The sequence below is a fragment of the Gekko japonicus genome, unplaced genomic scaffold (genome assembly GCF_001447785.1).
Source record: "Gekko japonicus isolate JY-2015 unplaced genomic scaffold, Gekko_japonicus_V1.1 scaffold926, whole genome shotgun sequence".
Classification (NCBI taxonomy): domain Eukaryota; kingdom Metazoa; phylum Chordata; class Lepidosauria; order Squamata; family Gekkonidae; genus Gekko; species Gekko japonicus.
In genome coordinates this window covers 453,483-468,599 of record NW_015163629.1, presented here as the reverse complement: position 1 = coordinate 468,599, position 15,117 = coordinate 453,483, and the positions used below count along the sequence as shown (strand labels likewise).

Here is a 15,117-nt window from a genome sequence, read left to right as displayed (position 1 = left end):
TAAAACATTAAATCGTTTTAATTGGGATGTATTGTACAAAAAAGAACCCAAATACCCTCTAGAAATCAGTTCTAAGACCGCATCTACAACATGCAGCTCACGGACACCATGTGGCCCAACACCTTTCATTGCACCCGCCAAGTGTTTTTAGAAAATGGATGTGCTTTTACCCAACACAGCTTCTGACTGGCTGTGCTTTTTAAAAAACTGATTTGACAGCAGCTGCCATTACTGCACAAGGACCCTCACTTTGTGACTGAAGGTCAGCTGTGCGTATGCAGGAAAATAATTTTTTAATATAACACATTCATCTAAAAGGTGTCCTGTTAAGCAGAGCATCTCTGCCTGAAGTGTTGAAGAGTTACTAGAGTTATGCATAACCTCACTTCCTGACAATTCTATGGTTGGCACTAGAGGTGTGCGCTCGGTATATACCAAGCCGAATACTTTATCGGTATTTTTCAAGTATTTATTCAACAGAATAGCCCCACCTGAATAGAAGCCGATATTATTCAGCTTTTATTTGGGCATCCCCGAGTGAAGGGAAGGCCAGGGACCTACATACTTGAGGGACCACCTTTCCCCATACGTACCCCAGAGAGCACTGCGATCGGGGATCCAGAATCGACTGGTTCTCTCGAGCATTATGGAGGCCAGGCTGGCGACGACCAGGGCCAGGACCTTTTCGGTGGTGGCTCCACTCTGGTGGAATGAGCTCCCAGAGGAGACCAGGGCCCTGTGGGACCTTTTACAGTTCCGCAGGGCCTGTAACCTTCCGCCAGGCTTTTGGAGCCGCCACCACTACCACCACCACCCACTGCTATTACCACCAGCAGTGCCAACCAATGTTCCCTCTAAGCTGTGCAGTCTTGTGAGCAAAAATTCTCCTTTGTGAGCTCCTGGCATTAAAATTGTGAGCGAGCGGTTTGGCTCCTGCATAAATTAGTTTGCTCTGGAGCCCTCCTTCCTGAGCGAAGACAAAAATGTGTGAGCTGGAGGCTAAAAAACTGTGAGCTAGCTCACACTAACTCAGCTTAGAGGGAACACTGGTGCCAACTGGCATTGTTTGGCGAAGAGCCCCGGTCCACTGGACCCCTAATAACTGCCCAAGCAGATTCCCCCCTTTTACGACATCTGAAGGATCTTCTTATAACATCCAATGAAGACCAATGGCACTGACGCATTAGATTAGCACTTTATTATTATATTTGGTTTTAACATAGCATTATAATGTTGTATTTATTATCTATATGTATTTTGGAATTTTATCTGTAGTAAGCTGCCCTGAGCCGCCCTTGGCCGGGAGGGCGGGATAAAAGTTTAACAAATAAACAAACCCAGGCCTGTAGCTACAGTGGGGACCCACCCCCTTAATTAAAAGCCCTGCCCCACAAATAGCCATGCTAGGAACCTTATTTTTGAGGAGAGACCCCTGCTGCTGGCAGCGGCCAGGGTAAGAGTGCCGTGGCTTGCCCTCAGGTTTCCCTCTCCCCCCCCCCCACTGCGGAATTTGGGGAGGGCATCATGGGAACTGGGAAAAGACAGCTCAGAAGGCATTTAAATGCCTTTTGGGTTCCCTTCCACAGGTCAAGAAAGCTTAGAAGGGCACTCAACAGTAGCACCCTTCAATACATCTCCAACAATCCTCCTTTCTGATAGCCCGGTCCTGCCGTATACCACTGCTGTATACCACTTAGGTCATGGGGAGTCTGTGACTCCAGAGAGAAGGGAAGGGGATTTAAACTTTAAACCTCCTCCCTCCCTTCCCTTGGGCAGCTGAGGCCCAACTCTGAGAGGGGAGGGGGTTTAAAGTTTAAACCCCTTCACTCGATAAGTCAGCTCCGCATGACGAAGCGAGTGAAATTCTCCATGAGCTCTCCATAATGGAGCTGAATATATTCAGGTTTCCCAATTATTAACTCGAATACCAGTACAATACCAATACTGGAATTTGGGAATATTTGGGAATACTGAATACTTTTGGGTCCCAAACACCCAAATCCAAACAGACGCAAACATTTTCTTACACACCACTAGTTGGCACCGCATCTTTTAGCAGCCATTTTGTACTTGCCCCCACCAACCTGTGTTAATTCCAAGTGTGTCCTCAGGCTCAAAAAAAGACTGGGGGACCCAGCCTCTAGGAACTAAACTACAAACAGAAAATATGTTTGCGCACTTATTGTTAACATAGGTGGATGCTTGCCTGTTAGCAGTATATGGGGTATCCAGAGCTGCACCAACATGAGCAGGAAACGATTTAGAATGCGACATTAAGGCTGGTGAGAACTCCTGAGGAGAGGCAAGAAATTCAGGAGAATGTTTCGGTGGAGGCAGCTGCTTCGCAAGGGCCTGCTGCTGTAAAAGGGCCTGTTGGTACTGCTGCATCTCAAAGAAGAAAAGAAAGAAGTCAGCTTTGCAAAGTTCCAATGTATCACTTCCTATATAATAATCCACTCGGTTTCATTGTGTACAGAAGCTGAATCTTTTCTTTTACAGCAAAACTCCAAAGCAGCAACACTGAACTGTTTATTAAAATTAGTTAGTTTGAGATCCAGTTAGGAAGTATGTCAGCTTAACGCAGAGATTCATTTATTATCTGAATATGAAATACAATATTTAATACTTTAAAGCATACAAATGAACATAAGAAGAGCCCTGCTGGATCAGACCAGTGGTCTATCTAGTCCAACATCCTGTCTCACACAGCAGTCAACCAGTTCCTCTGGAGGGCCAACAACAGGGCATAGAGGCTGAGAACTTCCCCTGATGTTGCCTTCTGGCTCTGGGATTCAGAGGTTTAGTGCCTCTGAATGTCCTCAGTCACCATGGCTAGTAGCCACAGATGGATTCATGGAGGATATATCTAATTGGAAATAAATGATTTTAATCAATTTGCCTGAATCAGTGAGAGATGCCAAAATGATTTCATTGGGAAAAAGCCACTTGCTTATATTAACTGATAGTAAAACCAGTGAATAGTTTAAAAAGTCTAAGATTTTAAATCCAGCACACAGACATTTTACAATGAATTTCAAGCCAAGTTCTACAAATCTATGTATTCTTAAAAGTATTTTAGCACAGATATTTAAAGCTTTCATTATAACTCCTTCAAGAAATGCACTGCTTACCTACACACTGCAAACACCTTGCATTTCATTGGTAATTACTACTGTTTCATAAGCTGAACACAGTATAGGAAAAATAAAACACCATATGGCATATGCAACATAAAATATCCATGTCTCTCAAGATGGGAGTTAAATAGCTGACGTTTTAACCCATTCTGTACCTACACTCACACAGTATGCTAAGGTTTTGGCTTTGTCTTCCTATTTCAGTGCTTGAGCAGGCACCAAAGAACATATGAAAAATGCAGGAACTAAAGCAGCAATCAAAATCAATCTCAGAAAAGCATTCATGCTATTTTAGGTTGTTAATATGATTGACTTCCCTGTATCTGTGTTTATCCTCTATTCAAAAACAACTTACCATGACAGGATACTGGGATGGGGGAGGCTGCTGCTGGTACACAGACTGCATCAAAAGTTGCTGCTGAATCATGTGCTGCTGCATTGCTTGATACTGCATTTCGAAGGAGACAGAGTCTTGTTAAATCATGCTATCTACTCAAGTGAACACAACCTGTCCTGGCAAAAAAATCAGCAGCACTTGAGTGAGAAGCCAGTTAAGAATAAATTATTACATAATTCTTTCAACCTAAGTTGAGAGAGACAAAGGCATTTTGAATTGTCATTCAACAGAAGAGCAGAACCATGCACAGTCTTTCCTTTTGCAACGCCCCAGACACCCAAATAAGTGTGCCATGAACATATGCACCCTCAGAAAGGACTAAAAAGCAACCAAAAACTTAACATGTACTGAAACTAAAAAATCACTAGCCCACATGCCAGGGAAAATTCCTTTCCAGTGAAAAACTCATCTGCTGAATCTTGGCAAAGTATATTCAGGGATAAATGTATACCAATCATCCTCGAGCACTTGGGGAGGAACTTTGGTTTAGTGGTACTGTAAAGGATTAAGTGTTATGTGTATGGGGTTTTGGGTGTGGCAGCAGTGTTCAAGCCTTTTATGATTTCCTCTTTTCTTTAGGCCCTGTGGAGGGTAGAGTAAACTCTTAGCGTGGTAGTAACAGCTGTGGTCAATTAAGGCTGAGATAGCTTAATAAGTGGGGTGGATAGAGAGGGAGTAAGTTGGTGTGGTTACTATCAGCCGTTAGTCATCAGACAGAGAAGGCAAAGCAAGAAACTGGAGGAGAGCTGAGAGACCTTTGGAATTCGTCCCTCTTCAGGAGCCTTGTATGAGGAGTTCATTTGAAGGCTTGGATTGTTGCTTGTGGTAACTGCCGTGAAATTTTGGCTTTTAATTGCACTAAATACAGGACTGTTATCTTGTTTTCCTGTCTCCTCTCCTGCTTCATCCTTGGATATAGTAAATAAAGAGAACTGTTTATTATTCGAATGTGGAGTTCCCTCCCTTGTGCAGCAAATAGCCCACAGCCAGGATGAAGAGCACTATCAGAGTGAGTCCCTGGAGTTACAACTTCTTTACAGGTACAACCTCTGCTTGGCATACAGAAGGTCGCCGGTTGAATCCCCAGCATCTCCAGTTAAAAGGACCAGGCAGTAGGGGATGTGGAAGAAAGCCTGAGACTAGGGGTGTGCAAAAAAAAAAAAATTCGTCCCATTCAGATTCAGCCGAATCAGGCAGAAGTAAGATTTCCGCATGTCAGTTTCGTCAGTGCAAGCTGATTTGGGAGTCTTTCGCCAGCCGAATGTCAATTTCAGCCCCATTATATCCTATGGTGAAAACATAGGGTATATTCTGGGAGCTGGAGGGAAGGAGTTTGAGGGAGAGGCTCCAAACTCGCAGGGTAGCTCCTGGAGCCTTTCCCCAAGATATCAACCAAGTTTGAAGAACATTGGACCAGGGGGTCCAAATCTACAGGCCCTCAAACAGGTTGCCCCTATCCCCTCCATTGTTCTCTATGGTGGGGAAAAAGTAACCCCCTCCCCTCCAGCCCCCAGAATATACCCTATGTTTTTGCCATTGACTTCAATGGCCCATAGGATATAATGAGGCCGAATTGCCGCCAAAATTTGGCGGCAAGCCGATTCAGATCAGAGAATCTGAATCAGCCTGCAGCAGCCCGAAAAGGGTCCGAATGGGCCATTTTCGGGGGTGCATTCCTACCTGAGGCCCTGGACAGCTGTTGCCAGTCTGAGTAGACAACACTGATGTTGATGGACTAAGGGTCTGATTCAGTATAAGGCAACTTCATGCGTGATCAACTTGCCCATTTCTTTGGATGCTGCCCTCACTTTGCACAATCCCAACAGCCTTCTTGTTTTGATGACCGCAGCTTTTTTGCTAACTGCCTCCAGATGCATGACCTTACACTTCAAACTACTGAATGATTATTCACTTCAATTAATCATTCAACCCAAAAAATGTTTCATCTATATATTGTCCTAGGAAACCAAGTGACAAGTTCAGCACGTTTACAGACTATACAGGTCACAAGAGGCAAGTTTGAAGACAGTTTCTTTCACAGCTAGTACCTGCTGCATGTATGCATCCTGAAGCAATTGTTGCTGCTGTTGCTGCTGGTGATGTAGGTGATGCAACTGCTGCAGTCTCCAGTCTCCTTGTTGTAGCTGTTGCAGTACCCTGTTTTGCTGTGGAGGCTGATTAGCTCCTTGGGACAGCATACTCTCTTGACTGTTTCCAGGTTTAGAGACCCCTGGGGATATATTCAAAGTATATTACCTGCTGATTGTGTTTCAGAGTCTAAACACAGACATCTTTCTGTACATCACTCATTAAACTCTTCCAATTTAAGCTACAAACTAAGAGGGAAACAGCAAATACATATATCTAATTCCTAAGTTGGCCCCAAGGTGCAAGCTTTTGTGCGGAAAGGGCAGATCTTTCTACAAACCTGGGCAAATCCTCAGGTTTACACACACCAAAAAAAAGCCCCTGAAACAAATGGGAGAGTTTAAAACAAGAGAAGTGAGGTGGAGTGGGGTTGGAGGGAAAAGTGTATCCACCACTCTTCCTTCCCTGAGCTCACTGAACCAGCAGTAGCCAGGGAAAGAAGCCTGAAGCCAAAAAGGACACAGGGTGCACTTTTTGTTCCAAGACCAGCCCCGATCTCCTGACTGATGGTGGCATCCAGGAAAGGAAACCAAGCCTACTCATCACCAATGCTCTCTTTAACCTGTGGAGTCTTGTGAGCAAAAATTCTACATTGTGAGCTACTGGCATTAAAGTTGTGAGCGAGCGATTTGGCTACTGCATGTATTAGTTTGCTCTGGAGTCATCCTTCCTGAGCTAAGACAAAAATGTGTGAGCCGGAGGCTAAAAAACTGTGAGCTAGCTCACACTGACTCAGCCTAGAGGGAACACTGCTCATCACAGGAGGGACCTCAGAGGAGCAGAGAATGGGACGTGGGACTCCCCTCTACAGGTTCTTTTTGCAAGGTTTCCCTTTACTTAAGCCACATGAGACTCCCCCCGGTTCTGACATCTGTTTGTCTGGGTCGGGGGCCAAGCCTACAAACAGCCTACCAAAGTGACAAATTGAGGCATCAACGCTCCTACAGAGAAACTACTAGAACTTCAAGACCACCATAGAAATAGCATCAGCTGCTTATGCAAGTTGAAGCATTTTGCTTTTGTGAATGTATTTTTAATGCTGTGTCCTTATGCGTTTTATACTGTTTGCTGCTTTTATTTCATACCAGCACAAGGCTCCACAGCAGAGCACAAGATCCAGCCCACTGGCATAGATCCAAACATCCAGGCTTCCTCCTCCCGCTGCAGCCCCTTGAGCCCCCTGAATTTTTCTCACTGGAAGTCAGGACAAAAATGGAGGTCTGCAGTTGCGGGAAGGGAGAATCGGCAGAAGCTGCTACCCCTCTTCCACAAACAGAAATGACATTAGAAGAATCAAGTGGCTGGATACACACCATGGTTTTTATTGGCCTATATCCTACCATGCCACTGGCAAAGGCTGAAGTTTCTCCCTCTAGCCTGAGAATAGCTACTCATAGAAGGGTACGCAACTTACCGCTGTGTCTCTGGCTGCTTTCCCACAGGAGTGGGAAAAGCTGCTTCTGCAGCGCAAGAAACAGCAAGTGAGACTGAAGCATTCACACACCCCACTCGCTGCTGATAATGCCCCCTTCCCCACCCCCTTCCTGCCCATCACACTAGTGCAGAAGCACTGACCTGATGACAATCAGGTAGGGGCACCGCACCACAACCTGGCATCCCCTCCTTTCCCACCCCAGGTCAGCCATGCAGCTGAGGTGTTCTTTTTAACAGCCCTGTTAGAGGGCTAAGGTGGGAAGAGGAATGCCAGAGCTGAGCAGCACACCACCTCTAAATTGGCCGGAGGCAGGTAGAGTTTTTCCACACACAAGCTCTGCCTGCAGCAGAGGTTTTCTTTGCTCCACCTTAAAAGGGAAAGCCTTGGGAGCCCCACAAACTGCGGTAGCAAAAAGCACAGCATCATGTAGAAACCACTAAATAAAATGGGGGCATGGGGAGAAAATCCCAGTATGGAACCAGCCTCAGAGCAGGTATACAAAGCATGGATGATAGCATGCCTGACTAAATTTACATATTATACTTATTTTAAATATTTTAATGCCAGCTTTCCACCCAGAGTCCCCAAAGCAGTGAATATAAAATATTTAAAACTATTAAAATATTAAAAGTACATTTAAAATTACACAATAATTCAATACAAACACAAATACCAGAACCAGGAAGGAGGGCCAGTAACTTATTGGGAGGGTATGCCAAAGGGAACAAAAAAGTCTTCTCACCTGCTGGCAAAATACACCAGCAGAGGGAAACAGACAAATCGCCCTCTGCAGTGATAATCCTTTCACAGATGCATGTCTTGAACCAACTTTTTAATGTGCAGAGTTGTTTTCTGTTGCCCCAGAAGGTCAGACCAGAACCAATGGGTTGAAATAAAAGAGCTTTCGGCTAAACATTAGGAAGAACTTCATGACAGTTAGAGTGGTTCCTCCGTGGAACAGGCTTCCTCGGGAGGTGGTGGGCTCTCCTCCTTTGGAGGCTTTTAAACAGAGGCTAGATGGACATCTGACAGCAATGCTGATCCTGTGAATTTAGGCAGATCACCAGAAGTGAGGGCAGGAAGGGTTGCATCAGTGCGTAGTTCTCGTGGCCCTTTCTTACACCCCCAGGGAAATGCTGACTGCCATTTTGGGGTCAGGAAGCAATTTTTCTCCAGGCCAGTTTGCCCAGGGATCCTGGGGGGCGGCGGTTTACCCTCTTCTGGGCATGGAACAGCAGTCACTGGGGGTATGGGGGGAAGGTATTTGTGAATTCCCTACATTGTTTCCTGCACTGTACAGGGGTTGGACTAGACGACCCTGGAGGTCTCCTCCAACTCTATGATTCTATGTTCTGGAATAGTGAAAGACTGAATCTGACCATATGTATTTTCCAAACTATCATAACATTACCTCATGGCAGGATATGCATTTGTACCTCTTTCAAATAATTTTTTTTAAAACCCAAATTATGCATACTTCCTTTTCCAAAACACCTCAGATTCAGTCATTTTGTTGGTTGTTTACCTATAATTCTTTAAATTCTCAGAAGATGTAATTGTGATCTTAGAACAAAAATTATTCTCCGGGTTAATTATGGCAGCTATTTCTGGCCAGTTACCTTTTTGCCCACTGTTGAAATCACCAGGGACTGGCACTTTGACTGGTGTTGCTGAGCTCTGGATTGTTAGCACACTCGAGGTGGCAGCGCTTGTGTTGGCCTTTGGTCTTTGTCGTGGTGCTATTGAGGTTTCTGTTGGTCCAATGGCATCTGTTATTCTATAAAGGAAGAGATGTGAAACGTTTCTCCAACGTGTACTTCAGCACTCATCTTTAAGAAGCACACCTTGTAGGAATGTTACCTGTAAACCCACACACACAAACACACTTTCGTGTTTCTATTTTTAATGTTTAGGAGTTCTGTACTTGGCATGATTTCATTTCATACATTTTATCAATATTCACATACACCACAAGAGGGGGCTTGTGTACCATTTCTTCATTCCAAGCAGCGACAGAGTAACTGACACTCTTAATACCGTTTAGCACATTTTCTACTTTAGAAAGAGTTGTACATCTGGTGTGACAATAATCCTATCCACAGGTTTCCACAAAATTAAACCACTGGAGGGGAACAGGGAATGGCAGGCTGTTTTCTAAAGCCTGATGAGCCTCAAGCATTTTAGTTTATAGAGCTACTATATTGCTACTCTGTATCTACAGCAAGCCAAACAAACACTGCCTAATCAAGTGTGCCAGACACAGAAATGAATATGAGAAGTGGGTTTTCATTCTACTTCCAGGCAGGAAGCCCTTTTATACATCGTTCGGCTCAAACACGAACGTTGCTGTTTCTCTATTGCCCCCAACAGGTACCTTCATTCCTATTCTCCATGTGATGCTCCAAGAATACTATCTTTAGCTACATTTTTACTTCTGTAGACTTCTCTGTTTTTTCCTTGTGCATAATAGCAAAGCAGGCAGCTCATAGCAGTCACAGAAACAACAGAACCGGGTCAGATCATTTCATATAAGTCATGTTTCTATACACATAGGTTGTATTGGAGGAATGAAAGAACACAAAGAGTCTGTAAGTTAACCAAGAGGAGATAAACACCCCCAAGTCCACACGCAAAAAAATCCTACAACCTGCAGAGGACTGAGCAGGCCCCTGGAAAAACAGAATATTCGGTACTGTTAAGGGCCAGATAAAGGGGAGAAAAACAGAGGGCAATGGAATGTCCCTGAGGAATCAGAAAATCTTTAAGTGAAGGGGAAAGGGGTGTAGGGGGAATTTCCAGATAATTTATTCCTCCACCCACCCACCCCCAATACCTGATAAGGACCGAGCATGTTCACTGTCCTCAGAATGTTGATAGCCATCAAGAGTGTTGGAGGAGGGGTTTCCAAGGAAGATGAGGAAATTTCCCTGCTCACCTGTCTTAACAGAGTATGGCATGCTGGAGGAAGAGATTCAAGAACTGGGAAAGGGATTCCCCCAGAGAGCCTCAGTTTGGGAAATAACATTTAAATAGCATCACCTACTCTTTAAAGAAGTAAAAAAGACATTAGGGGATCAGGCGTTTTAAGTGGGGCTGTTTAATGTCACGCTGTTACTTAAGTTCCCCGTTATAAAGGTAAAGGTTCCCTTGCTCGAAAGCCAGTCGAATCCGACTCTAGGGTTGCGGTGCTCATCTCCGTTTCAAAGCCGAAGAGCCAGCGCTGTCCAAAAACGTTTCCATGGTCATGTGGCCGGCATGACTAAACAACAAGGCGCACGGAACACTGTTACCTTCCCACCGAAGTGGTACCTATTTATCTACTTGCAATTTCTTGCTTTCAAACTGCTAGGTTGGCAGGAGCTGGAACTAGAGACGGGAGCTCACTCCGTCATGCGGCAACCCGGGTCTCGAACTGCTGAACTACTGACCTTCTACAGCCTGCAGTTCAGCGTCTTAACCACTTGAGCCACCGCAGCTCCTTCCATTATACCTGCCTTCAAACTACCAAGAAAATTATTCTAGCATTCAGTTTCCACAGACACTGCTGGCAAAATGATTTGAGCCATTCAGTAGTCAAGATGCTAATGGTGTTGATTTTTTTAAAGGGGGAAAAACACCACCCCTGCCTTTGTCACTTTTAATTCACTTTTTAAAAGACTGCGACACAGCAGAACAAGGGTTAGCCACAGAACCAGGGAGCCAAAAGATCAGATGATAAGTAGTGCGCCACCCCATCCTCCAAGCGGAAGGAGGCAGAACCAACCTCACCAGCTGACAGAGCTGATCAACCCACAGAAATCCAGACAAGACCTCAAGGGCAGCAAGCAGACATATTGCTGGAAAGGCAGCTTACGGAACTGACAGCTTCAGAACCAGCCTGAATGTTTAATTGACATCCCCCCCCAACACACTGGATTGGATCCGAAGTCACTTGTGGAGCTCTGTTCACAACGTATTTCCCATCCCCCCCCCTTTTCTGTAGTCCCCCCCCTCCCTACATGATAAATTGTCTAAGGCTCAGGGGAACCTCAAGAACAGCATGGGGAGAGACAGGGACTGAAGCTTATGTGGAAAACCTGTGTAACTAGGACACACCCCCATAGGAGCTGCATTCACAGGTTTCTGCTTGTGCAAGGATACCTTCGGTCCAATCTATTATAAAAGTCAAAAGAAATTATCAAATTGATTTCCTGTCTGGTTTTCTACATTTAATGATCTCTCCCTGAAATGTACTTGGGGTACACTATTCTATAGCGAACTATGCAGACATTGCTGTTTGGAGTACTCTCATTTAACTAAACCCCTTATGTCAAGCAGTTTTCCTCCATGCTGGCCTTGCCAACTTTGGCTGACAATAATCTACATGGAAGTCTGCTGAAACCGAGTGTGGGTGGAAGGGATTCGCATTCAGTGAGTAGGTATCATAAGGAATTTAATGCGTCAACATGTTTTGAAAAGCTAAAAAGGACGCAAATGTATGTTCAGACTTCTAGTGCACTCCTTGAACTGGATGAAAGTCTGCCAACTATAACCAACATGGTTTTCACAGCTAGGTGAGCATTCTCACAAAACATGAGGAATGCATATGCAGTATTAAATTACCACGTCACAATGTTGGACTGTCTTCAAAGGTTGCTCAAAAGGTTCAGTTGGTCCAGAACACAGCAGCTAAGATGCTGACTGAAATCAGTTATCAGGAGCACGTATTACCAGTTTTAAAAGAACTGCATTTGTTAAAAGAAGTGCTGGTTTTCATACCCCATTTTTCTCTGCTCTAAGAAGTTTCAGCGCGGCTTACGATCACCTTCCCTTCCTCTCCCCACAACAGGCACCTTGTGAGGTAGGTGGAGCTGAGAGAGTTCGGAGAGAACTGGGACTGGCCCAAAATCACCCAGCAGGCTTCATGTGGAGGTGAAGGGAACCAAAGGTTGTCCAGATTAGCATCCAGTGCTCTTATTAACCACTACACCATGCTGACTTGAAATCACAATACCTTGCAAACCTTAAAGAGCCTGGGGCCAGCATATCTAAAAGACTGGTTACTCCCATAGGAACCAGCCCAACAGATATTTATGGATTTAGGAAATGGACCTGTGTGGGGCAGCTAACAAGACTCTTCTCTAAAGAGAGGTGTGCTGTCACCAGAGACAGGGCCTTTTCTGCAGAGGCTTCTCATTTGTGAGAGCTTCCTTCCCACATCTAAAGTTAAACCCAATATACCTAAGTGCAGGCACCAGGCCAACGTCTCTCTTCTCTCAGGCTTTTGCCTTTGATTGCAGGGCATATGCGTCTTTGCTTGGAAAATGTTTTATTCTCGGATGATGAAGGCTGTTAGTGAATTTCAGAACTGGTATTATTATTCACTGTTGACATTATACCCAGGTTAGCTGCTCCAGGGAAGAAAGGCCAGACAAGACCAAGACTGAGAACTGAATACAGATGCAGCCGAAGACCTGATATACACATTGCTTTCTAAATATAAAAATAAGCAACATCCTTTTGAAGAATAAAAAACTATGTTTATAGAAAAGTTCTTAAAATGCAATATAATAATGTGCAGTCAAGTTGCAACTGAATCATGGCGACCCCAAAGCCCTGGGGGTTTTCAAGACAACAGAGGTGCACATGTGGTTTACCACTGCCTCTCTCTGCATAGCAACCCCAGTTTTCCCTGGTGATCTCCCATCCAAGCACTGACTGTGGCCAACACAGCTTAGCTTCCAACTCTGATGAGATAGGCCAGGCTATCAGGCTGCTAGAAAACACAATACGGTATTACTATTACACAAGTAGTACTTAAAAGCAACTATACTCACCTAGCTTTTATTTGGCTTTTCTTAGCAGCAGCCTCACTAGCTGTCAAGGGCTCAGGAAGAGTGGACGGGAGAGGAGAATTCTTGGGCAAATTAATAACCATAAATTAGACAGATTATTTTGAGAAATAAATTTCTATGATACAAAGAAGGTACACATATATTTGGAGGATGGCAAATGAGTTTTACAGTATTCATTAACAAGTTTCCTATGGAGGACATCACTAATCAGAGAAAATACTCAGGAACACTTTAAAGGTGCTTTTCGGAAGCAAGCTAGTCAGAAGGGGAATGTAGCATATCTGGCTAATGTTTCCTCTCTTTCATAGTAATGACCAGGGAATGAAGGCCAAGAAAAAGAGACTTCAGCTGGGGTATGAGTCCTAGGTACCCCAATGCAGGGCTTGACATATCCAACATGCCAGTTTGCCAAGGTGCTTAGAAATTTCATTGTGGTGCCTAGAATTTTCAGGAATGGTTTTATTTTAGTGTGTCCCAGCAATTCTCAGTGGAAGTATGAACAGCAGGAACCAAACCAGCTGTTCCACTGACAAAAATAATCAGGATTCTCTTTAACTGAAAAGGCGATGTTTGGAATCACGGGACCTGCAGACAAAAGCCACCTGGAACAGGGGTCCATAACAAGAAAGGGAATTGGCCAAGACTGAGTAAAAATTGGCTGGATTCAACCCAAAGTTTATCTGTCATTTTGCATCAGAATGTTGTTCTCTACGACATAAAAATAAATGTGCATGAATTTCTTTTCATCATTTACACATAAAACTTAATTTTACACTATTTGGTGATGGTGGATAAACTCATTTCTTAACCAGCTGCTTTCCATACTAGGTCAGTATTTAATTAAATCAAGCTTTTTTAGAGCAATGGAATTGTAAAAAACAGGGGAGAAATACGGCTAGGGTCAGAAGTTAGCCAGAATTACCCATAATTAAAGCTGTGGCTATTTTCCGGAAAAGGCCCAGAAAGGGAAGTGTACAGACTAAATTTTACATAATATTTTATATGAGCAGTAATCAAAAGCATCAATACCAATTACAGCAAAAACATGGTTAAATGGCACTCATATGGAATAGGGGCTGCCGATTAATCAGATGCGATAATTAATAGACCGTCTGTTTCCTCAAGTAAAAAATTATAACATTAAAGCATTTCTCTATTGCTTTGTTTGTCTCAGAACTGGATGCTAAATCTCATCAGATTTGCTTTCTGTGCCTAATATCGTAGACAGTAGACAACCGAATGCCAAACCCATGCATCGATCGGTTCTGACTTTCTCCTCTTCCAAGATGCCTACTGATGTCCAATTTCATGGTTACTGTCAACAAAGCATGTTTTCTTTGCTTGTTGATGATATATTGCTAGCCACATTGTGTGAGGCTGCACAGAGAAGGAAGGAGGAATGGTGAGCACCCTGGGTCATCGTCCTCTCTTTCTTGAGACCAAAGACATCAGGGGAGGCTGGGGCTCCCTTGCCTGGCAAGCCACACTCACAGCTCACCTGGGGCTGGCTAGGAGGCTGCCTTGCCTGTCCCTGCCATACTTTGGAAAACGACCTTTAGCACTTACCGTGAAGGGTCCTTCTCCTCTGAGGTTAGGAGGACATCTCCATGGATTATTCCCATCGTTCCTTTAGGGAGGCGGGAAATACTTTTTTCTCCTTTCTGTTGGCGCCTTGGGAATAGCCCTGCCCCTCAGTTCTGGGACTCCGTAAGCAGTGAGTATCAACTAAGGCTAACTCCCCTGCGCCAAGCAGGTAAACTTCCAACATTAATGATAGAACCAGGGCTATTTTGGGGCAGGAACGCACAGGAACGGAGTTCCGGCTGGCTCCCGAGTTGGCCACGCCAAGCAGGAACATATTAGCATAATAGGCCACACCCAACAGCAGAAACTCATTAGGATTGGCTACATTAGGGGTATGTGGCCTAACATGCAAAGGAGTTCCTGCTACAAAAAAAGCCCTAGGTTTTGACAACAAACAAGGTCAACAGAATAAGAAGCAAAAGGTGGGTGTGGCTGGATGACCACACTTCTGGTAACACTGGGGTGTGGCCTCATATGCTAATGACCTGTGCTGTCAGGGGTGTGGCCTAATATGCTAATGAGTTTCTGCTGTTGGGTGTGGCTAATTATGCTAATGAGTTCCTGCTGGGCTTTTTTTTTTTT

The 15,117-nt window shown here is 44.4% G+C and overlaps 1 protein-coding gene across 1 annotated transcript in view; it reads right to left on the bottom strand.

Moving 5' to 3' along the window:
* The window catches only part of BMP2K (BMP2 inducible kinase), a 47,479-nt gene that overhangs the window by 19,698 nt on the left and 12,664 nt on the right, over window positions 1–15,117 (bottom strand). The window contains exons 8-12 of the mRNA XM_015407527.1: window positions 12,934–13,013; window positions 8,737–8,894; window positions 5,583–5,764; window positions 3,493–3,585; window positions 2,207–2,382 (exon numbers count right to left, since the gene is read on the bottom strand). Coding sequence (XP_015263013.1) covers window positions 2,207–2,382; window positions 3,493–3,585; window positions 5,583–5,764; window positions 8,737–8,894; window positions 12,934–13,013 — 689 coding nt within the window. The remainder of the gene's footprint in view (window positions 1–2,206; window positions 2,383–3,492; window positions 3,586–5,582; window positions 5,765–8,736; window positions 8,895–12,933; window positions 13,014–15,117) is intronic.